Genomic DNA, 25,730 nt, shown 5'->3' with positions numbered 1-25,730 from the left:
CTGACAGCTATGCTGCAGTGAGAGGAGAGGGAAATCCTCTCTCCATGCTCATTTGTGCTGCTGAATTTTTATGGTGGGTCTTCTGTATGTTTTTTTAAATAAGTGAAGGATGAATTCAGTGCACTGGTCTCTTCTTGAAGAGCACCGAATCAATGCAAATTATATGTTTTTTTTTGTTTTGTTTTTTGACAAAGACGCTGATTTGTATTCAGTAGGTGTTGCTAAACAGATGGTGGTCTGACTTCATGTCTTTGAATAGTTGTTGATCTTGTCGAAACTTTAAAGAATTGGGAATTATATAATTTTCTCATAAGGATTCTCAGAGGTTTATCACTGCATGCAGGTTTTTGTAATATAGTAGCTTGTTGTATTCATTAAACCTTAAGCAAGGTTCCTTCTGGCTGATGCTTTTCCTATTTTTAGCTCTGTTATGTGCAGTTGAGTTCAGACATATTCATCTATCTCTGTCATTAGTTTAACCCGTTACCATGGGGCATGAGGGAGGCATTGCAAGTTGGTTGAAGGGGCCTAAATGTAATGGAAAACCATCCTTTAGTGCAACACATGGGGTTTCCCTGAGAGGCTTTCAGTCTTTTACTGATTCTGTCTCTAGTAGCAGGATTTGGAGTTGTGAGAGTGTCATCAAAGTCCCTTTCAAGGAAAGTCTGTTCACTCAGCGGCCTTATTTGCAATGCCTCCTGGCATCTATTTCGTGCATCCAGTATTATCTTTTTGAACGGGTTTCTCCTGAGATCTCAAAAACTGCTTGCCGAAATCACGATTAAATAACATTTTAAATCAGCAACAAAATCTGACATGAACTGGCCCATAGCCTACATGTTGTTTCTGATGCTCAAATAGCTTTACAAAGCTTAATTTTCAGGCCAGACCAACTAATGCACACGTGCAGTCCTAAGCAGGAGTCTCTGGTTACTATGGGAACCGGAGCTTTTAACAGCAACTACATTGACGCAATGACTTTACCAATCAGCGATTGGCTCATTTATTTAGAAGGTGGGGCGTATTCCGCCATTTTGCGCGTTGCAGATTCATAAGTAATAGGAATGCACCATCTTTTTATATCTGTAGTGTCATGTGCTAGAGGAATGACTGTCCCAGACACCCTCACACACGATTAGACCACTCAGCAAGAATTCACCCTCGTCACAAGGGCACTTTCCCAGGGTGGTCGAAATGAACGGGATGATGTCAGAATGTGTTGCTCTTGTTTTTAGACCAGTGGCAGAATGTTTGGAATCTGCATTGACATTTGAAACTTAAAAGCTTGGCTGTTGGTAAACTTTTATTCGTTTTAATCATGCCAGATCAAATGCTTACCTGCTGCAGTGGGCGAGGAACTGAGCTGTTAGCACATATCGAATGACTGATTGCGTTTAACGTGTGATCAGGTTTAGTTTGAATGTGGTTTGTCATGGTCTGCTAAGCATTGAGGCTGCAAAGCAACAGACTGACTTTACATGCTCAACTGACAGCAGGCCATGCTCTGCCTAGCAACATGAAATGGACACTTGTTTATGCTTTGCCCCATTGAATGTACCAGGGAGGTTTTGGTCAGACCTGAGTCAGAGTTGGGTGGGTACACTTTGAACTTATGTAATTGCTTGAATGTTACTGATTCATCACAGAACAGTGTCAAATACACATCTAGATGAGAGTTCAACATGGAGCTTCAGTCAAAATAAGGCAATGTTTGGCATCTGCACCCTCAAAGAACCCTTTCAGAATGAAGCGCTGTTTGTTTGGTTCTCAGTCTCAAATTGGTCAAGTTGACATGACCTCAAAATAGAAATGTGAAAGGTAACACATTTTGGTGAGGTACTTATCCAGTTAGCCTATAACTTGTAGAGTTATTACATGGCCATACAAACAATCTGGGGTTTTAATAACGATAAATTAAAATTGAACATATATCGGCCGATACGGATATGGTGGCGATATATCATGCATCCCTACTTTAAGAACGACTTCACGGATCCAATATTTGTGTTTTTCTTCAGAGAAACTGTCTAGTGAAATATAGTGAAATGAGTTGTCTTTCTCTGCTTACTGTGCTTCAATGGTTTAAAATCAGCAACAAAATCTGACATGAACTGGCCCATAGCCTACATGTTGTTTCTGATGCTCAAATAGCTTTACAAAGCTTTTTTAAACCACATACTTAAAAATGCATGCAAACGATACGTTTTTGTGACCGTGAAGCATAACCGGGATAGAGACATTAGTCTAAAATCTCTACCGGTTGACAAATTTCTACCAGTTTATCATGTCTACTGGTATATCACCCACCCCTAGTGAGCACTAGTACTTGGGATTACCGCTTACTGATTTAACGTTTGTTTGCCAGAGGATTCTGCTCGCTATTACATGACCAAGCAAATTGTTTTCCTTCGTAATGCAGTGCAGAAGCGTAATGCAAAACTCATCAAAGGTTTGTAAAGGGTGGGTGAATTTAGTCATTTCTAAAAGTGGGTCAGGTATGTCGCAAGACGTGTGCTCTCCTTCCACGTTTGTTGAACTTCTGTTAAAGATAGGCTGCTGAATTAAAAATATACTTGTTGGTTAAAAATATCCCCTTGGCTCAAAATAATGAGCCGGACTTTTGGTCTAGTTTGTACAGCATATGTACAGCACTGTATTTAACAATTAAGGGTTCAAAACAGGGTCTAAAACTAACTTTTTCCAAAGTGAAAATGAACAATTCTCTATTCCAATTTTATAATTTTACAGCTAAAACTACCAACATTATTAAAGACAAGTAAACAGTCAGTATTAAAATAAGAACAAATAATCAAATTACAAGCAAAAGCACAAATAAATACAATAGAACAAAGATACAAATGAATAAACAGTGCTTTTCAGGTTTTTCAGGGTGGGTCTAACAGTAGTTTTCAGGTACAGAAATTTAATAAAGCAAGCAAATGTAAAATAACACTGCATAGTCTTCTTCACTGTATGAATTAAACGTGCTTATTAATTAATCCTTATTAAAGTTGCAAAAGTTATTCAGTCAAGAGCAGTGAGTGATTTGTTTTCTATGTCCTTTGTTGTTTGATTAACATTAAAAACACAAACAGCAGCAGGATTATTAGGCTGCTGTCACTTTAAGAGTGAATGCACAAATCTAATATACTAATACACATATACATTTACCTTCTCAACTGTTTACGTACACTTAAGACGTGACTGTTTACTAGGATACTCGCTATTTTTTTTACATAATTTTGTGTAAATTTGTCCGTTCAAGTGCAAGAGGACGTGAAAGAGAGGTCAGCTTAGTATTCGCGCACTGTATTAGTATTATGACTCGGCCTACTGGGCTTTCGAGTAACGAAATGAGCTTCCTTTCACGTCTTTTTGTCAAGGCTTAAACTTCCATGAAGATGAAGCGCTGGCCCATCAGCTGTCCCGAGCGCCGGTCGCGGTCCCATTGTTCACGTTCATTGTTAGAATTCCTAAAAATGTTACCGGCCAGCTGGTCGGTGACACCATTTCATATACTCTCCTACGCCGATTTTTACTCGCATTTGTTAATTTTTGGCCCTGGTTCAACACATTTTTACTATATCAAATGGGCTTCACAACTAAAATGCTTTCATTACAGTTCAAAACATGGGATGTGCCTTGTTCGCAGTGTACAGTGTTGATAAGACTACAGCTACAAAAATGCATGTGGCCTTTTTTATTGTTGTATAAATAATTTTTAGTTTGTGTTAAAAAGGGGAAACAATATTTAGCTTATTTATTTCTGCATTTAAATATAATTAACATTGGTCGATCTCTAGTTTGGTTACATGTTCATGAGTATATTCATTACATGGATTATAATCTACCCTCATTATACCTCACAATGCTTTTTTCTTCCAATTTTAAGCTACTCATTTTTATACACTATTGTTCAAAAGTTGTCCCACCAAGGCTGTAGTTGTCTTTTGCTGAATAAAAGAGGTGGGCCTAATTTCGTTCCAAAAACTTTTGAACGGTATTTGTATGATTATCTGTGCTCTTAACTACCTGTTTAAGTAATTGTCAAAGGTCAGTTTTGTAATAAATAATTTGCCAATAGTATTGCATCTGATTGTGTCATGCGTTTGTGCCACGTGTGCTACCCCCACCCTAACCGGGGAATTCCCCCATTTTTAGACATGAATTTCAGGCCCTGAGAACTTCTGGAGGTGACATCCAGAAAGAAAAGACTAATAACAGCAGTCTTGATCTAAGCCCACAGATTACCAAAAAAGTGATTTCAATCATCACCAACATGACACTGACAAGTCTTATTTTACCATAGAGAGTCTTTGTCACTCCAAAAACATATGGGTACAACTTCCTTTTCTGGTGAAATATGTATAAATTAACACTGTTCATTGTTTGTTGAAGTCGCAATAAAACAGAAGTAGAGAAGGATCTTTTGTTCCATATTGCAACCTACATCAGAGTGTAATGGATTAATGGAAAACAATGTAGTCCGGGCATTTAGTTCTTTGTGCAGGTTGTTGATTGAATGTTGATATGTGGGCTTTGGACTCAAAATTAAAGGAGATGAATGTGAGCTTAAAGGGGCGGAGTTAAAGCAGACTAAATAATTGAATTCCGGCATACGTTAGTGGACAGAAGTCTGTCGTTTTCATTGGAAGGTCCAGTTATGGGGTACACACACAAAAGAAAGTATTTTAAAGAAATGAAACCTCTGGACAGAAGTGTTCACATTTATGTCAGTAAACATGCATTTAGAAAATTGTCATGCCAACTTTGCAAACATTTGGATCAGTTAATTTTTAAATGAACCTTAAGGTTTTTGCTGTCAGCAAAGAGATTTTATTGGGGCTTTTAAAATATATTTCCTCTTAAAAGCAAATGAGGATGATTGTGTGATCTCAGAATGTGTGTCGTGTGAGTCAGCAGTGAAAATTCTGTTTTGTGTTGCATGAAGGGTTTCCTATAGTGACAGAGTCTGCTCTCTGATTGGCTGACAGTACCAAGAGTAAACTACACGCTGCTTGTGCTCTATTGGAGGACACAACAGGCTGCAGTGGAGAATTGAAACTGATCTGAACAGCTTATTCTGTGAAACGAAACTCAGACTCTGTGTGTAATCTGCTTCCCACAACCAGGGTGGACGACTCTGTGGTCAAATGTGCTTTTCGAACTGTGAAACAGCCTGCTGAGAATTATTTTACTGCATTTGGATTGAGTGCTTTAAAAATGTTCAACTCTTCATTTGTTTTAGATTTGATCAGTCTTGGTTTGTCAGCTTCTGCTAACTTTTGTCCATTTGTGTTTTGTAACTGTTTTTAAAGCTGATATGTTGAGATCAAGAGCTCATTCAGGCCCTGTGTTTTCCATTCTTGCTCTCAGTTCTGTTGTTAGACTGTACTTGTGTGTTTTTTTTTCCACAGAAGTGAAACTCACACTTCTATCTAGCCATGATGAAACAAAACACGCTTTGCAAGCACACACCCATATGCAAATATATACTCAGATGAACTTTGAATAAGCCTGAAATGCATATAAACACTAGGGGTGTGACGGTTAGTATATAACCGTGAGACCGACGGTTATAGTTGAACACCGTCATTAGAACTCTATAACCGCCAAAAAAATCGTTATTAAAATATATACAACCGTTATTAAAATATTTTTTACAAACATTTTTTATCATAGAGAATGTTTAAATACTAATTAAAAACAATTGTTAACAGTCTGTGTTATTAATGGTCTACGTCGTTTCCAACTGTATTTGATTCTTTGCCAAGTACCCCCTGACCGACCGCCAATCATTTGAGATATTGAGATATGAGATATATATCAAGCTATGACTATGATATAGTGATGTGCCATCATTATGAGATTTATTAAACAAATGAAAAACATTTGCAATAATAAACATTAGCAATAAACATTTGCAATAATAAACAACGTATCATTACCGATAACTGATCGTGGAGTTTAATTACCCCTTGACTGGCCCCAAACATGTTTGATAAAATAAACATACAGTGTGTATATATGATGCATATTACATTTTAGCTCAAAAACAATTGTAATAAAAGATAGGATCATAAGATGCGCAATATATCGGGAGACATGGTTTTTACCACTTAATGAAGTTTTGTTTTGTAAATCTTCAGACATTGTATCTTTGTAAGACACAAATTGTATCTTAATTTTAATAAATGTTTCCTCAACCAATTGCATGTATTTAATAAATAAAAAATATAGCAGACAATATAATAACCGTGACATGGAGGCGCCGGTGCGCCGCGTTCACTCGCATTGCATTGTGAACTAGAGCACATCTCATCGTAAATGAATGAAACTCAGCGTAGGCCTATGCCTCATACATTATCTTTGCTGCATCCTTTCTAGAACAGACAAGGGCTTTCTTGCGGCTCGCATCAGCAGAGCATTGCATCGTCCATAGACTGCAAAACAATCAGCGGATGGCGGGCGGGTGCGGCTTTGAAATTTGGGCAAAAAACGTTGGTGCGGATGATGAGTTTTGTGATGCGGTTGTAGATGAAATAATACCCCATCCGCGTATCTCTATCGATAACAACATTGAACACTACACAAATATTAATTTGTTTTTTAATTTAGGCGATCAAGTAGCTAATCAGTGTCTCCTCATTTATTCAAACTAAGTTGTCCTATAACAGACGAACGTCGCAACGCCCCCCCCCCCATTACGACGTTGACTCGCGTCATAAACGTCATCACCAATTCTGAAATCGGCACACCCCTAAAAAACCCACAAACGTGTATTCTAAATCTACTACTAATTTGTTATAAATGGAAATGTGTGTTCTTGTTTAATGATTCTATGAAAGTTTGTAGGCCTATGTATTTTGGGATAATTTTGTAATATTGTCTGACTTTGTCTTTTCACCACTATATCATCACTGAAGCTGCAGACGTAGCAAGATAGGCTACCTGTCTGTGTATTAGGGTATAACTAAAAGAAAGTTTATATATTATATTTTCTGGCTGGTTTACTTTAGTTTTTTATAATGCACCATACATACATTCACCCAAACTGAATAATTAAAAAGTTTATATGGGAAAATATTCTATAAATATTTTTAATTATTTTCTATTTTAATTTTATTTTAAAATTACTTCAGAACTTCAGATTAGATAAATCTTTAATGCAAGTGCAAGTAGGCAGACACCGATTGAGTTTGACCATGCACTCGCACAAATACGACCACGTCAAATTTTAACTCGCACATTCTCAAAAAATTGTTGCATATGTCGACAATTTTGGTCGTAGTCTGGAGCCCTGAAAATTAACTTTTATTGCAAGATTTCAAGCAAATATAAAAAAACTTATATTGTACATGTACAAGGGAGGGGTGCCCAATCCTGCTCCTGCCAATTGACTGTCCTGCACAGTTTATCTCCAACCCTAATCAAACACACCTGAAGCAACCAATTAAGGTCTTCAGGATCTCTTGAAAATTAAAGGCAGGTGTGTTTGATTAGGGTTGGAGACGAACTGTGCAGGACAGTCGATCGGCAGGAGCGGGCACCTCTGGTGTATCCCTTTGCGGCCAATACAGCATCAATTAGTCTTGGTAATGTCCAGAGAAGGGATTTTGGCCAGAGGGATTTTGAGCCATTCCTCTTCCAGAACAGTGGACAGGTCACTGTGATGCTGGTGGAGGAAAAATTTTTTTTTTACTTTTGCTCTACCAAAATACCCCACAGTGTCTCAAAAATATTTAGATCTGGTGACTGTGCAGGCCATGGGATGTGTTCAACTTCACTTTCATGTTCATCAAACCATTGTCACAAGTCTTGCTATGTGTATTGGTGCGTTATCATGCCGATACAAGGCAACCCCTTCAGAGTAGAATGTTAGAACCATTAGGTGCACATGGTCCTCCAGAATGGTTTGTTAGTCCTGTCAGTAATTACTCACCCTCATGTTGTTCCAACCCTGTAAGACTTTCGTTCATCTTCAGAACACAAATTAAGATATTTTTGATGAAATCTGAGGGCTGGCTCACTCCTTCATAAGCTTCTATGTAATCGATATCTGCCATCCCAGAAAAGTTAGTAAAGACATTGTTAAAATAGTTCAAGTGATTAGAGTGGCTCAACCTTAAGTTTATCAAGCGACGAGAATACTTTTTGTGCGCAAAAAACAAACAAAAATAACAACTTTATTCAACTATTCATTTTCTTCTGTGTGGGCCGTTGAGTGAGTTCACATAGTGTAACAGCGCAGCGCTTCTGTGTTGTGCGTCAGAAGAACGTAGGCTCACTATAATAGTGAGCCTACGTTCTGAAGTACAACCCAGAAGCGCTATTTTAGTTGTTTTTTTGCGCACAAAAAGTATTCTCGTCGCTTGATAAACTTAAGGTTGAGCCACTTTAGTCACTTGGACTATTTTAACGATGTCAAGGTATGAAAATACATACGTTGACAGGCAGGTAGGACATCGTACCAAATGCAGTGATTGGACGAATGACTACTAGTCAACTAGACAAATCTTGTTGTGTGCAGCCCTAGTAACCTGAACCACTCTTTGTCCCAAAACACACAAACCCAGTGGTAGGGTTGAGTATCGTTTGAATTTTATCTATTTCAATTCCGATTCTGCTTATAGATTCCAATTCTTATTGATTCCTAGTTTTGAATAAGCTAAAAAAAACTTGGGTATCATTCACATTTAGCCTAAGTCTTTTGGCAAAACATTTCGTTGCAGCTGAATACCACAAACAAAAATCTACAGGCTAAAGCCGTAAATATGTAAAACCGTTTATCGGTCGATCTTTACTCAAGACAAACCCGATTCCGTTTTCAAGGATATTTTGACAATTTTGTGTGCATTTGTCCGTTCAAGTGCAAGAAGACGCGAAAGAGAACTCTATTGAGTTTTTACGCACTATATGAGAGGCGGCTGTGTCTGTGGAGTCATCAGCGTGCGTCTGCAGTGGGTGTATTCGTGTTGCAGTGGTGGCCAGATCTGATGAATGCTGTCAGACTGCCTCTGCAGAGCGTCATGCCAAGGGCAGAACTTTCTCATGCAGTTTTGTTTCACCATCACGATCAGACAAATGCGTTTAGACACCGATCGGACCCCGAGAGACTTGTGTGCGTCTCTGTTTGTGTTTATGCTCAAAGCTTTGCATGACTTGTTTGTTTGTGCAACTTGGGTGACTGGTGGTACTAAGAAATGTAACCGATTCTTTCATTTGAAATGGAAATCAGTGCATAGTTTTTTCCCAGCATTTTTGATGAGTGAGTCTTATTCTTAAGTAATAAGATGCCTAGGATTCCCAGAGTGCAAATTGTTCTTCAGGGCATGATGGTTGTCCATTTCTTAAATGTCTGGGCAGATGACTTGCGTAAGCCTTTTAATTCTCATACTCTTTAGAGTAAGAAATTTAGTTTGGGAGCTCTAGTTGAACGTAAGGGATGCTGGGATTAAAAGGTTATCTGAACACCTTGTTCTGCACTAAAGATGTAACAAATTAAATGTGGCCCACTAACATTACCTTGGTGTCAAATGTGGAAGAGAGACTGGATTGTAGGGCTGGTCGTTTTTTCTTTATTAATTATTTTTAAATTGAGAAATTACGGTTTTGAATAGAAATGTTAGCAAATGTTACAATTAGTCATGTTGACAATAGTGCAATGATAACAGATAAGAGAAGAAAATAATCCGACCAGGCGGCAGGCGACCACATGATGATTAACTTGATTAACCGCTTTTGTGTGATGTGCTCTATGAACATAGAACACATCACTAGTCTTAAGCGGCTGTTCACACAGAATGCATTATTGAGTTGAAAATTAAGAGTTGAAAACAATTAATACATTGTTTAAAATAATACCTTTTTCGCTAACTGTGACTTTGTATATGCACATTTCTGAAATACATAATTTAGAACGTTACGCCGGTTTCACACTGCACGCGCTAGCAGAGCGGAGGCAGCGCAGAAGCAGTGCGTATGGTGAGTGGGAGACGCACACGCCCGTTTTTGCTTTCACACTGACAGTGTTTGTCGTGCGGAGCTGAACCGTGGCTTGTGTACAGGCTTTTGAGGTTGTGATCAAATAAGTACTTTTTTTGTTTTGTCTTTCGTGTGTATAGTTTTTTGAATAAATAAATATTGATAGGTAATTGATACCTGAATTATTTATTATTACATATTATCTGCATATTTAGTGCATATTATTTAGCACTCATCTCCATGAAAAGCAATCTGCAAAAGAGAAAAACTTTACAAAATAATTTAGATTGTTGAAATATCTGATACACATCTAATTTACAAATCATAATCTATTACCCATCATAAACATCTTAAAGATAATTCATAAATGTCTGTAATAACAAACAGCAAAGTTCTTAAAGGGGCACTTCACCCATTTGCATTAAGCTTTGTATCGTTAGAAACCCAGTCATATTTTTAATGGTTGTGCATTATTCCCTCATTTTCCCCTGAGATGGGAGAAATACGGATTTCAGTGTTTCAGTTCCTGCTTATAATGATGTAAAAATCGTCACTTTGCGTCATTCTAAGCAGGAAGTCCCATATCTTTGTAGAGGGGTTGAGACTACAAACACTCATTCCTCATTTTTCCAGGGGGTGGGACCCACTCACGCTACACATACATAATTAAATTAATCTGTAACTTAAGCTAAAATGGCAGTATGAATTGTTTAAACTTGTTTTTGTAGTTCGGGCAAAAAGTTTGTTTTTGGACATTTGTTTTCTTATTAAATTGCTGAAGGTCATTTGATTGACTGTTTAAAACACAATAGATATCATCAATGCGCTTTTCAACTGCGGTGTATTTGGCCATGATCAATGCCATGTCACTTTAATTCAGCGTGAGCGGCGCAGCAAAAATAGACTCAGCGCCGAAACGATCGTGGCACTGCTGCTTCTGCTCTGCTCCTGCTTTGAAATGTTGTGTATTGTGAAAAGCGCTATACAAATAAAAACGTGAGTTTTTTTTTTGTTTGTTTTTTGTTTTACTTGAGCACCTCGTTTTTACAATGCCGTTTCACTTCATGGAGATGCTGCAAAAGATGCGAGACACGAGTGTAACAGCCAAACACGTCCGCCATACATAAAAACAATTGAAAAGCTGTGCAATGGAATGCAAAAAAACTGTAAAGAACTACTACTATATGTTTGTTTCATGTTTGCTTGATGTGACAGGCTGAAAGGTGTTATGTTTTTACAAAACATTTGCTGTAATAATAGCCTATTACTTGTGTTAGGCTATACTTTGTCATTTTGAATTTGATTTGCCTTGACTTTTTGGGCTGACCTCTAAAACGCAAAACTTTTCTTATTTTTTATATTATTTCTGAGTATATATTATGTTTAAGATAAGTTTGTACAATATTTGCCTCCATATTTCATTCATATTTTCTGCAAACATATTTAACAAACAAGTCATTTGTTTTACATTTACACCGTTTTGATCACTTCAGGTGTTGTGCGCTTGGAATATAACACTTTTTTTTTTTTTTTTTACCAGATTGTTAATAAAGAGAATGTTACTTGAATATTGTAGTTACGTTTTTAAGTTGACTAGTTAAACATAAATAAAAAAAAATTGTGAATCGGTCAATCGTTCTGAAAAATATCGAGATTTTTGCCATATCGCCCAGCCCTACTGGATTGTGAAAGAACAGTATATTTAATGTTAGGCCACTCTAGCAGTTAGCAAATACAGAAATAACCAATGCAGAACGTTCATTTAGTGTAGGTGTAATTGCAGTGTCCACACAGATTCTATGTTCAACCTCAGGAGGAAAGACTTCAGTTCTTAGGAGAAGCCACACGTAGAGCAAGTCACTTACTGCAAGTCAATTCACTCTGCCATCTTGGTAACGTTCCAGGGTAGTTTCTGTGTCAGAATACTACATTTAAGCATTCAGGTTGAAATGAACTTGGTTCAGATTATTAGAGATGTGTAATAAAGAGGCGTCACCAGGATAGTAGCTACACTCTCCCTCTTCCTGACTCAGAAGCCTCACTAGCTCTCCCTGCTGTTATAACCTGTCTTTGAATATTTACTAACCTGTAGCTAGGGTGTGAATTGGTTTCTTTGTTCTTCTGTCACCCTGAGTTATGTCATTAATAAATTACATTTTAAAATATATTAAAATAGAAAACGTATATTTTAAATTGTACATTTATTTCACAATGAGCATAGGCACCGAAGTAGTTTAGGTGTATTTAACCTAGTGAAACAAAAAACCTTTGTATGCATACTGTTGGTTGTGTAATGTCTTATTCTTTCTTTATTGTTATTGTATGACACTCACAACAGCTCAGGTTATCAGAAACCAGGTTTATTAAACACCAGGTTTATCATTTATCATCGCCTGGTACTGTGCTGCTAAATCATTTTAATATAGTATTTGTGTTACACATTAAATGACTTTATTGCTAATAATGCAATCACTCTTTGAGGAACTAGATTATGTAATACTTTATTTTTCTTTCTCTCCAGGCTGCATGAAGAGATAAAGGACTTTTATGATTACATTTCTCCTCGTCCAGAGGAGGAGCACATGAGGCTGGAGGTGGTGGCCAGGATCCAGAGGGTCATCAAGGACTTGTGGCCAAATGCCGAGGTTTGTGTTACTCACACACACCTTTTAGTTAAACTGATTGTTTTCTTGAGATTTATGTAATTCATATTCTGGATATTTGGACAATTAGGCACAATCAATATGGTATCTGCCATGAATGCATTAATATGAACATAAATATAAACACTTGCCTACTTTCAAGTTTCCAGTTGACCGTTTAAATATCAAACACCATGTGTGGGTTTATTCTTGTGATAGTTCACTATTACACCGGTGTCATGGACATGCAGAGGTCTAAATATAAAGCCCTGGGGTAATTTCTAAGTTGTGACTGGAACCCATCAGAAATATAAGAAATAATCTTCTCAGTTCACCATTTAACAGTGATTTTGCTTTATATAATTTTTTTACAGTTTGCATTGTTTAGTCCAGCCATATTGAATTTGTTGGTGCTCAGTGTTGGGAAGGTTACTTTGGAAATGTCATGGGTTACAGATTACAAGTTACCCTATTTAAAAATGTTTGATTACTTTTTGATTATTTTTCTAATTTCCAACACTGAAATGCATTTTTATCATTCACCATGGTGGCAACTCTCAGACAGGTTGTAGCCTAAAGCTTTCAGCGGCAATGTGGATTGATGTAATTGGCAGACATGATGCGCTTCAAATTAAAACGAGAACCAAATAAAGGCATCAGAATAGCATCATTTTACTAAACGGCCTTTAAATGGCAAGAGGCATTGTGCAAATCAAAAACAGGCAAATATTCAAATTAATATTCAACATATTCTAGCTTTTTACAGAAAATATTCAGATGTAATCTTTAACCTTTTCATAAGTAACTAATTTAATTACAAATTTTTTTCTCAGTACCTGTAAATGATTACAGTTACATTTACTTTGTAATTAAATTGCGTAACTCTGTTACATGTAACTAGTTACTCCCAAACACTGTTGGTGCTTAATCATCTTTTTTCTTTCAGTTAGATTATGTCAGGTCAATACGCCAGCTGGAGTTTTAAAGACAGCTTCTTAATGTTTTCTAGCAGCGAAAGAAATATGCCTAATGGGTGTTAAATGTAAAATAAAGAAAAGACACATGACATGGAAATTTAAACTGTATAGAATCCGCTAAAAAAATAGCAAAGCTAAATCAACAGAATCAGAATCAGTAAGAGCTTTATTGCCAAGTATGTTTACACATACAATGAATTTGTCTTGGTGACAGAAGCTTCCAGTGCACAGACAGAATGACAGTGATAAGACGGATAATACAAATAAAATAAGTGAATAACACAATATAAATAGACAATGGACAGTATGTACAGGTATGTTATATACAATGCAAGGGAATATGAAAAGAAGTAGCCTATGTTATGCTAAATAAATATGATTATAAATAGTGGCCAGTGGGGGCATTTAAAGGGCCAACAGTGACCCTTTAGCACATTCCAGAAGTGGCAGGACCCTCTGTTGCTAAAATGTATTTTTAAAATGCATGGATAATGGACTGAAAAATGAATGTATCTATATGAAGAAGTCTTTTGCTTGCTCAAAAATAATCCATAGCTTTTCAACGGTCTGATTTGACCTTTGTGTTTTGAAAAAAGCCTAGTTTTATTTCTGGTTGTAACTGTTTTTATATATTTAGCTTAGAGTGCAGGGTAATGTTTCATGGCAACATAATCTGTGTAATAACATAAGATCGCATGTTTTTAGCCATATGAGGGAAAATTGGTAGAAAAGTAACCAAAGCACTTGTAGCTATGACATGCATTTTGTCAAAGTATGACTGATTTCTTTAGGGGCATGCTTATATTGGATCTCACAGTGCTGTGTTTGTCTTCATGCACAGATTAAGGAAACAGAATTAGCATATTTTCCTCAGTGCCAGTGTCTGGTTGCTTGTGTAATTTGGGAATGCATATTATCAGACATTCTATCTTATAAAAAGTGAATTTCTCCTGTAAGCTGATATGAGTGCACAGGCTAACAGCTACTAATGGTTAGTACTAAATATCAGTTATTCTCAATCACCCTCTCAATATTACCTAAAGGATGTGAAAAGTCTGTGTAAGAAGATTGAGTATTTAACTGTGCAAGGAGAGGCTTAACCTGCTATTTTTGAACCACATACATGTCATTAAGTCCCAGTGTGTATGAAACACAGGTTGTTGAATTCTTGTCCTTAACCCTTAAACAGGCAACGTGCACAACATGATACATACACTTTAGTCTCTTGTAGGAGGCATGAGAAAAAAAAATACATCCAAATTCTGTCATCATTATAGATGAGTCTGATTGGAGTATGTGGGTCACAAGACATGGGTCAAATTTTCTGTGCTTGTTTTGTCAGTTTGAACTAAAGCCAACATGTCACCAATAGTGCTGGACATTCTGACTTACAACTGCTAATATTAATTGTTAACATTGTCTTAAAGTCCTGCTGTAGTCAATAATTAACTTAAAACTCATCTTTGATCTCCAAAATTACATATTTAAAAAAAAAAATTCCCTTAAATTCTTCATGCCTTAAAATAGCTTGAATGTAACTCTAAACCCTTGCCTCATTTAGTATAGACGGTTCTATGAATATGCTAATTAGCCCCCCCCTCCACTCACAGGTAGTTTGTGACCTCAGAAACACCAGCGATTTCAAACCATGTTTTTGAGACCGTCTTTGGTTCACTGCAGTTCCCTTTCAGTCAGTCACTACGAGTTACGCCAGTAAATGACGAAATGGGGGGTTTTGCTTAGAAGCCTATCACCTTCGAGTTCTAGAAAATGAGCCAATGGCAAAACAATGCCATGGGTCTGCGGAATTTGCATAGCGCAACTCTGCCCCACTGCGTGGGTATAAAAGGAGCTGCACGGCAATCTTGCATTATGTTTTTGCTTCAGAGCCAAGAGCATTCTTCACTCCTCTGCAAGCCTTTCTGAGTTCTACTACTACGAGACGAGCGACTCTTCAGTGCTGTTGGTGTTACGGCATGTTCCAGCGAGATCACATTACCTGCTGCTGGTCTGTGCAGTGATCTGCCAACAGTGTGTGTGTTTCTCCCTGGGCGCTTCAACACACTGTTGAGCTTTTTCTCTCCTCTCTAAAAGAGCTGCACATGGCACGTCTTTTTAAAGATGACTCGCCCGTATATTTCTGGGTGCGGTAGACAGGTTTTGTCTAGATCTCCTCAGACCACACCCCCCTCTTGCACATTGCAACCCATGAGGTTGCCGGATGATGTCGCAGCCAGTCTTCGGGCGGGCCTCGCATTTCATTCAGCGATCCAGAAGACGACACTATGTCTATCACCGTATCACAAGGTGGGCTAGAGTCTTCTGGAGATAAAGGCTTGGCTGTGCTGCCTCCTTCGGGTGTGCCAGCTTTGCCTGAGTCTGATCCAGAGTTGACTGCCATGCTTTCCCGGGCAGCTACGAGCATCGGGCTAGAGTGGAACCCTCCGCCCTGTCCCGAGCGCTCAAGGTTGGACGATTGGTTTTTGGGGGCGGTGAGTGCTGACACCTGTCAGCACCTGCCCCCAATACCTTTCTTCCCGGAGGTGCATGAAGAGGTCATGAGGTCCTGGAAGTCTCCTTTGACTTCCCATGATCTTTCAGTGACCTCTTCTGCCTTCTCTACCCTCGACGGGGCGGCGGCCAATGGGTACACTGGGGTCCCCCCGGTAGAGGTAGCCGCAGGAAGGCCCCTCACGCTCCGCCTCCCACGTCTGGGCCAGTCATTCCGACCTTGCTGCCCCATCGTGGGTACGTCTGTGGTTCACATGACCCCGCTGGTTCAGTTTTTGGACTCGCCCGTCTGGGCCTTCGGGTCAACTGGGAAAAGAGCAAACTCTCCCCCGTGCAGTGGATCTCTCTTCTCGGTATGGAAATTGACTTGGTCACCATGTATGGGCAGCTTACGAGTGAGTGCGCGCAGTCACTGCTGAATTTTAAATTCGAGGGCAAGAGTGCAGTTCTACTGAAGTTATTTCAGAGGCTCCTGGGGCATATGGCATCCACAGTGGCAGCCATGCCGCTCAGACTGCTTCATATAAGACCTCTTCACTTCAGCACTGGCTTCGCGATCGAGTCCCGAGATGGGCATGGCAACAGGGCACGCTCCAAGTACCAGGGCCAGAGTGCCCTTAGAACGAGTGTCCAGGCATGTTGTCTCAACAGATGCCCCTGGATAGGACCCCAGCGCCTTTGGCATGTCAATTGCCTCGAGATGCTGGCAGTATGTTTGGCTCTGCACCGTTTTCGAACGTTGGTCAAGGACCAACACGTACTAGTCCGTTCAGACAGCATGGCGACAGTAGCGTACATCAACCGACAAGGTGGTCTGCGCTCCTGCCGTATGTCGCAACTCGCCCGCCATCTCCTCTTATGGAGTCAGAAGCATCTAAGGGTCCCTTCGAGCCATTTACATTCCAGGAGAGCTGAATCGTGCAGCCGACGAGCTCTCGTGATTTCGGCCACATCCCGGGAAATGGAGACTCCATCCCCAGACAGTTCAGCTGATTTGGGTACAGTTCGAACTCAGATTTGTATACAGGTAGACAGCCGCTGTGGCGTTATTGACACGTTGTATTAGTCGTTATATTTGATTATTAAATGAGTCATTTAACTAAATGATCAATCACATCGAAACATTTTACAATCCTACTAGCCCTTTATTTATATTAAAAACCCACCTCATTCATTTGGTGAGGAACATAGCGTTTTGAGCTGCATTTGCAGACCCTGTCATGCTGTTGGCTATATGCCACTGCAGTGGACGCAAATTGCAGTATTAAGGCTAACGATTAATCGATTAATTGAGCGTTAATTGAAACGACGATCAATCATGGGAATTTGTGAAAATTGACATCCCTAATATTTACATATATTTACTAATATTTATAACAACATTTCTAAACTTGATTTTCACCACAGGGGGACTTTAAGAACTTTTTTTCTTTAAATTTACTTTTAAAGAAAATTAAGTTGTGTTGCTCATGCTGTTATTTACTGCTTTTTGAAAAGTGTCCCCTGAGATACGTTGCCAGATTAGGGTATAAAAAAGGATTATCCACAGTATTGACAATGAATTGTGTCTGAAGGTAAACTGGGCCCTCTTTACCGGTCATGGCATTATTGCGCATTCCGGGGTGAGTGGTGGGTTGTGGCTGGTGGGGGGTCCAGTAGAAAACTCGTCCTTCTGGCCTCTGGGCACCCTGTACACAGTCCCCGTTCTCAATCTATGCCTATGTATTTTATGTAAAAAAAAATTGAAAATGTTAATATTCACATGTAAAACTGGTATTATTACGTTTAGTTGACTACATCTTTGCATTTTTAACTGGATATTTTCTTACAGGGTTTCACACAGCTCATTTTAGGATAGAACAGGGGTGAAAATTATATGTTGTATCATCAATTACATTATATGACTGATTAGGGATGGAGCTAAACCCTGCAAGACAGTGGACAGTGGATTTATATATATATTTATTTATTTATTATTATTATTATTTTTTTTATTATTATTATTATTTATTTTTTTTGTATAAAAAAATAGCGGCCTTTTTTATACCCTAATAGGGCAACATATCCTGGGAGATACAACTCATAAAATCCAAACTACATCAAATATTTCAAAAGTCCAGATGATATAAAACGTGATATGAAATAATTTTTTTATGATCATTTTCCACACTTGCCTGTTTTAGGGTTAATTATTTATGCTTAGCTCAGATGTGCTGTATATATTGTTTTGACTGAACTAAAGCATAAAAATACCATATGTTTCCTGATATTTAGGAGACATGCCAAAATACAGTTCTACAGAAAGTTGTTCCACTTTGAAATGTGCATTCTGTGTCGGAATGTCTGTTTTTGTTTTGGTCTGTGTGATCCCACCCACTGCCTATTTACCTAATAGTATTTCGATACCCCAGGTGGCCAGTTGGTGGAAAACACAGCATATTGCAGCCATGGAAGCCAGCGAACAAACTGGGTCAGTGATCGCAGATTCTACCCGACCTAAAAAGCCTCTGCATCAGTCTAAATAGCTCTATGACCAGAGGCATATTAAAACGCAGATAAATCAACTCTTCAACTTAGTGTAAGGCTTTTTGCCTTCCTTTGTCAATTGCGCTCGTCCCTGTTGCGTCCTCAATCTGGCAATCCGCGTGAGCATCGAGTCTGAGGAGGAGGGGGTGGGGGGAACAACTCTCCAATATTTTGAATTTGGACTGCAGTACCCATTTCAACCGCTAGCTGTCAATATTACATACTGCACCTTTTAAGGTGTTGAGTACATTGTACCATAGGCTTGCATAGCATGTAACTGTCAACATATATTCATGCATCTGAGTTCACATCTTTCTCACCCGTTTCAGTCCTTGTGTGTTTTTTGCAAATAATTACATTTGTGCACTCAGACAGAAACTCTGATTTGCATGTTTAGATTTTAAAACATTTTTTTTATCAGTTTTAAATATGAACACAGGATGTTTGTTGGGTTCTTGTAGGGGAAGACTGAGTTGAACCTCTTTTCCTATTTTCTGATTGCAGGTTGAAGTGTTTGGCAGCTTCAGCACAGGCTTGTATTTACCTACAAGGTAATGTTATGATTTTTTTTCTCTTGCTACATTTTTTCACTGAGCACAATATTCTTATGGTATCTTGCATGGTCTTATACGTACAACTGTTTTGTGGTTTGAATTAAACTAAATTTGAAGAATTTTTGTAATTGTGTATTACACAAGTATTATGACGTGTAGATGTATGTGTATTTGAACTTTTTGTGTTTGCATGGAGGGATTAAGATTTGTAATTTTAGCTCTGTTTATCCTGTATCTGTGTGCATTTTTTGTGAGAGCCAATCTCATGTCACACACCAGTACTGCTTTTATACAACACCTGGATTACTGAACTGGTTTAGTGGAATAAATCTGTCTGTGCCAACACACACGTGTTCTAGTTGCTGAAGCAGTTGAGTTAGCACTCGGTTATGTGACGTCAGTAAATTCTTAACATACTTAGGAGCACTTAGATCATTTTTATTTATTTATTAAAAGCCATCAAACTTTTAATTTTCACAGATTCATTTTTTACTGGATTATTTATTTCTTAAGAGGAGAATGATTTCTGTTTGCTTTTTTTTTTTAAACTTTCTCTCCTCTGTATCCTCTCTCTTTATATCAGTGATATAGACTTGGTGGTTTTTGGTCACTGGGAGACTTTACCTCTTTGGACTCTGGAAGAGGCGCTACGCAAGAGACAAGTGGCAGATGAAAACTCTGTCAAAGTCTTGGATAAAGCAACGGTACGAGCACTGCCATGTGTCATACATGTGTGTTGGGTGTTTTTTGGCATCTGTCAGACATCCCTGCTTGTCTTTAATGCTCTGTGTGTCTGTAGGTCCCCATCATTAAACTGACAGATGCACACACAGAGGTAAAAGTGGACATCAGCTTTAATGTACAGAGTGGTGTAAAAGCTGCAAACCTCATTAAGGACTTCAAACAGGTGAGTGTGAATGTATATGTATGTATGTATGTGTATATATGTATGTGTGTTGAGGTTGAAATATATAAATATGTGTATATATTAGGGGTGGAACGGTACACAGAAGTCACGGTTCGGTTCATTCCTCCGTTCAGACATCACGGTTCGGTACAATGGAGGGAAAAGCAAAACAAAAATGCAGAAGGCTTGTGCATGTCCCAGGCGGAAAATAAATTACTTAAGCCTTGTATTTTTTAAATAAGTTTTATTAATAAAGTAAAGGCATAGAACCAGTTTATTTGTAGTGCACTGACAATAGTTTTATATAATTAGTTTATTAATTAAATTAATAAAAAGACAAAAAGACCTTGAGATATGTTTGGTAATTGTACCTGAATGAATTACACTGCGCAAACCAAAAGTAATATACCCACCGGATGAAGAAGGGTTGACTCTCCACAGAACATAATTCATTTTATTTGAATTAGTTCGCATTTTATGAGGAAGAAACAATGTTACGGACGTGAACGCTCTGAAAGCAGCACTACAATTAAAACTTTCACATGAAATTTCAAACAGGCATTTAAAATACCAAATATAAAGGATTGGCATATCAAGCAAAATAATATTCGATGATTGATCGAAAATCATGCTCACTGGCAAGACGCTCCGACATTAAATTTCTCTGTATAGGCTACTGTAGGTTAATAGGCGTTGTAGCCAAGTCATTAAAAACGATTTAGTTTCATATTCATGTTTAAATAAAATAATATATATTTTTTAATTTCATGTTGATTATATGAAAAGTGAAAAGCATGAATAAGATAAGATGATCCCGAAAATATCGGGAGACAAATGGAGTGGGCAGACATTTTGACCACTTCATTAAGTTTGTTTTTGTAGAAAGCCTTTCTTTAAAGTGAATTTCGTTTTGTATTAATTGTATCTTAATTTTAATCAATGTTTCATCAACCAATTTCCTGGATTGAATAAATAAGAAATAGGCTAAATAGCATGCAGGCAGTGCGCTCGTCTCTTAAATGAACCGAAACTCAGCGTATAAGCTACTTGCCCCACAGACCTGAGAAATATATATATATATTTATATACATTTATATATATATAAAGTATGAAATGTGTACTTTTAAACAAAACAATTCAAAACGAAAGAAAACAGACTGTTCTCTGCTTATGTAATTTGTCAAATGTGCATTTCTCTCTGGCGCGTTCATTAGGCTACTGCGAAGATCGCGAGTCAGCATCGTCAACTTCATCTTTGACACAGAAAACACTTGTTTATTAATAAACAATTGAAATGTCTCCTTGATATATTTGACATACTAATAATCATTACTTTTGCCGGTTCTTTGAGACAGCTTTTAGGTGCGTTATTGGCAGCGCCCTTACACATGAACGCGTCACCAGCGCTCAGTAGGCCTAGTTAATATTATTCTTTGGTGTTCAGTTTATTCAGGTTTTCTAATTATTTAATATATGTATGCATTAATATATATATTATATTATACATTATATTATACATTTAATAGTGTATTTTTTCTTTTATTTATTTTTTTATCAAAATCTCTTTTTTTTTCTTTCTATTGACACCTCTTAAACTTGGCACGAAGTTCTGGAAAACTGTCAGTGAAGTCCTGATATGAAAATTTGTTTAAATTCATACCTACGTAATACCCGTGACCAAAATTGTACTTTTTTTTTAACATTGAATCTTGAAAAAAAAAAAAAAAATAGACCGACCTACCGACCCTTTTTTTTTTTTGGCTGTTACGGCATATTTTTAAGGATGGCCTTAGCCACGACCAGTTGTAGCAATAAAATGCATGTTCTTACAGCCGCCTATGGGACCAACACGCTACTTCCTTAGCAGCAAGGCACGCAGTAATGGCGGCGCTGCTTTACCGGATTTGTGTATATGTATATGTAGGCTATATGTATTATAGTTATTTTAATTTTATTTTTTTAAACCACGGTCCCACAAATTCAACATCACCACCATTAAGTGGGGTAATATTGATGTATTTCATGTAGTAGAATAAAACGTGAAAGTGTCTTGAACTTGTTCACCGCAGGCCTTATTTCAGCCATTTAACCAAAACCCCATTCAAAAAACCCATTGACTTTGGGACAATGGAACCGGGCCTACAAAGTGATGTCATACCTGCACCACTCTATTGGCTCTCCCAATCATGTTCTGACGTGTGTGTGTGTTTCAGCAATATCCTGTGTTACCGTACCTGGTGCTGGTTTTGAAGCAGTTTTTACTGCAAAGAGAGCTGAATGAGGTTTTCACAGGAGGAATCGGATCATACAGTCTGTTCCTCATGGCTGTCAGCTTCTTACAGGTAACATTCTACATACTTATTTTATGGTACTATTGAGAGTGTGTATTTAAATGAATAAGTACTGACAATAAAGTCAAAATAAATGCAAAGAAATATGAACTTGTCCTATTTATTCATTAAATTAAAAATAATCACTTTCAGGACGGATCATAAAACAGTGCTTAGATTTAAAAATCTGCGAATTTGTACAGATAAATTCAATGACTGATTTGAAAAGTTAGTAATAAAATGAACGGCAAAGTAACACATTACATAGAAAAGGTGTCAGGTTTATTATTTTGCATTTATACTCAAAGACTTTATATACAAATCATTTGACATACAGTATCGCATTTTGTTCTGTCCATTGCTATGGTTATCACGGTCAATCGGATTCAGTTGTGCATTTAAATATAGTTAATCCAGACTCTTTGCATTGCAATGTAGTTAGCAGCATGAACAATATATATACAGAAAGCAAGCAAAGATCTTTGCTGATATTATCAATTAAACTGTCTATGCTGTGCAATTAATCTTTTATTTACATCTTGCTTACACTTTGTCGGTTATAATGAAAGGATTCGTCAGCATGCAGAACTCTCGCTGAACAAAAACTCAACCTTTTTGAGTGGTGTTGAGGGATTCTGACTAACTTAAGACATATCTGTTGAGCATGTGAACGCAATGGCCAATCAGATGTGTCTATGATTGGCTACATTGCTCAACGCTGGAAAACACCTTGTAAATAGAAAGCTTTTGACGCTCTTCACAGAGCGCTTACACAAACACTCACAGGAGTGTTTTAAAGCAGCCGGCTAGCAGTGGGTATCATCACATTAAATAAACCAAATAAACCTTTGGTGGGACAAAGATTCATTTTGGCGGCCAAAATATTTTAAACGCAGGAAAATCCTTGAAAATAGAAAATGGTTATTTTAAACTTTAATAATATCTCACATTATTACTGTTTTTACTGTGTTTTTGACACTTATTCCTTGATGAGCATAAGACATTTAAATATTATTGACCCAAACTTTTGAACAGCAGTGTACATTAGAATACAACTTAATGCATACATCTCAACACTGGAAAATGATGTAATGCTTCTCTTTGTGAATATCAGCTTGCTAAAGCTTGCTTTTGTTATCAGAGGTAAATATGCCTCTGCAGATTTACATTCGAAGTGAAAATCACCCGTTTAATGGAAATTGTTTATAGGCTTTTTTGCTAAAATAGCAATTTCATCACAATTCTAATTACTGTTTTATTTCCCAGCTGCACTATAGAGAGGACGTGTGTAGTTCAAACGCAAACCTGGGTGTGCTGCTGATTGAGTTTTTTGAGCTGTACGGACGGAATTTTAACTACCTGAAGACGGGGATCAGGATCAAAGACGGTGGCTCATACGTGGCCAAAGATGAAGTGCAGAAAGGCATGCTAGATGGGTACAGACCCTCTATGCTTTACATTGAAGATCCATTGCAGCCAGGTACACATACAAACCCTTATGCACACACTGATAAGATTTAAACAGTCAACTGCTTAGCATTTTAAACCGTTCAACTGATATGAAAATAGCATCATAGATTGTTTGGAAGATGTTCTAATTGTTATAATTTGTTTCTGTGTGTTTGTGTGCCACAGGAAATGATGTCGGACGAAGTTCATATGGGGCGATGCAGGTGAAAGAGGCTTTTGATTACGCTTATGTTGTCTTAAGTCACGCTGTATCCCCAATTGCCAAGTACTACCCCAACAACAAGTCAGAGAGGTGAGACAAAGAGAACTGTAAGAGATGTGTGCGTTTCATTTTCTCAGCTGTTAGGGCTGGACAATATATCAAATATATTTGGTGTTGTGAATTTGATAGAGACACTTTGAGCCATGATGTAATATAAACACTAGGACCACTGTATTCAAGCTCTCTTGATTGGGGAATATGCACACCTTTTCATAGATAATGGGTCTCAGTCACTATTAATTGCAAGGAATATTTGTATTTATACACTGAAGATTTTCACCTAGTTTACTACAATAAGCACATGAATTTTTTCAGATCTCTTGTCGGCAACATGTATATACGCATATTTGTGCACTTTTTTGCATACGTGTGGTTTCATTTGTTCCTCAATTTTTTCATAAACTTTAATACGAAAGTCAAATCATGATTTGTTTTGTGAGTGAAAACGTTTATACGCAGATTTTGTGCACAAATTTGTACGTACGATGAATGACACCAAGTGATTCCCGCAAAAAGCTTGATGCTTCTAATACATTTCTGAGCATAGGTCAGCTCATGCCATACAATATGTGGAGAAAAAGACAGTAAAAAAAACTGCAAACTGACAGACAATATTGTAAAATCTAATTAACAGAGGTGGAAAAAAAAATTCTGTGATAATATCAGGATCTGATTCTTGATTGGTTTTATCTTTTCCCCCCCACAGTATTCTAGGTAGAATAATCCGTGTCACACAGGAAGTAGCAGAGTACCGTGACTGGATCAGTGTGCAGTGGGGTCAGAAGAGCAACAAAGAGCCGGTCCTCAACTGTAATGGTAAGACATTATTTCTGAGCTTATTTTGATCCATCTCTCACTCTAGAAAGCTGAATACAAATTTTTTGTTTCTCTATAGCAAATGATGTCACACTGCTAGTTAAGCCTGAGGAACTTGATGAGTGTAATAATAACCTTTCAGAGGATGGTGTTGGGCTTCCTCCTGTCCCCCGGAGCAAAGTGTCATCCAACTCCTCCTCTCCTTCCCCCTCTTCTCCTTCATCACCATCATCATCGTCATCGCCATCTTTAACGGCCTCTAGCTCAAGTGATGCTGTAAGTACTTCATACTTTTGGCATAAAACAACCAAATAAATGATTTTACTTTGTCTGTATTGGTGAAATACAAAGAAAAAAGAAAACAAAAACGTGTTTTTTTTTATTTATTTTTATTTATTTTTTTACTGGCTTTCTGCAGGATTCTGATGGAACACCCTATAAGACAGCGAAAGCTTTGGGTGGGCGAGGCTCTTACAGTGAGAATACAGAAAGGAATCTGTCCAATCACAGATCTCAAAATCATTCAGCAACAATGCCCACCCCCACTAATAAGGGAAATAAGGTAAGAACCTGTTAGAAGTGACTATAGGCTTCCTATAATTGAGACCTTCTTTTTCACCTTTTTATTATTATTCCTCTTCTTCTTTTTCTCCTTCTTCTCCTTCTTCTTTTCCTTCTCCTTCTCATTCTCCTCCTCCTCCTCCTCCTCCTCCTTCTCATTCTCCTTCTCCTTCTCCTCCTTCTCCTCCTT

At 37.8% G+C, this 25,730-nt stretch overlaps 1 protein-coding gene across 2 annotated transcripts in view; it reads left to right on the top strand.

Annotated features, from left to right (window-relative positions):
* Positions 1 to 25,730, top strand: part of tent4b (terminal nucleotidyltransferase 4B) — a 32,261-nt gene that overhangs the window by 3,463 nt on the left and 3,068 nt on the right. The window contains exons 2-11 of one of the 2 annotated variants that reach the window (XM_079867993.1): positions 12,506 to 12,629; positions 19,145 to 19,191; positions 19,778 to 19,898; positions 19,994 to 20,101; positions 22,315 to 22,443; positions 23,698 to 23,911; positions 24,067 to 24,193; positions 24,870 to 24,979; positions 25,122 to 25,255; positions 25,398 to 25,541. In XM_079867993.1, the coding sequence (XP_079724119.1) occupies positions 12,506 to 12,629; positions 19,145 to 19,191; positions 19,778 to 19,898; positions 19,994 to 20,101; positions 22,315 to 22,443; positions 23,698 to 23,911; positions 24,067 to 24,193; positions 24,870 to 24,979; positions 25,122 to 25,255; positions 25,398 to 25,541 (1,258 nt within the window). Of the gene's footprint in view, positions 1 to 12,505; positions 12,630 to 19,144; positions 19,192 to 19,777; positions 19,899 to 19,993; positions 20,102 to 22,314; positions 22,444 to 23,697; positions 23,912 to 24,066; positions 24,194 to 24,869; positions 24,980 to 25,058; positions 25,256 to 25,397; positions 25,542 to 25,730 lie in introns of both variants that reach the window. The other variant, XM_079867992.1, reaches the window with a different exon arrangement.

The sequence above is a fragment of the Squalius cephalus genome (assembly GCF_949319135.1).
Source record: "Squalius cephalus genome assembly, chromosome: 3".
NCBI lineage: Eukaryota > Metazoa > Chordata > Actinopteri > Cypriniformes > Leuciscidae > Squalius > Squalius cephalus.
Note: the sequence above shows the minus strand (reverse complement) of the source record. Positions and strands in the feature narration are given on the sequence as shown.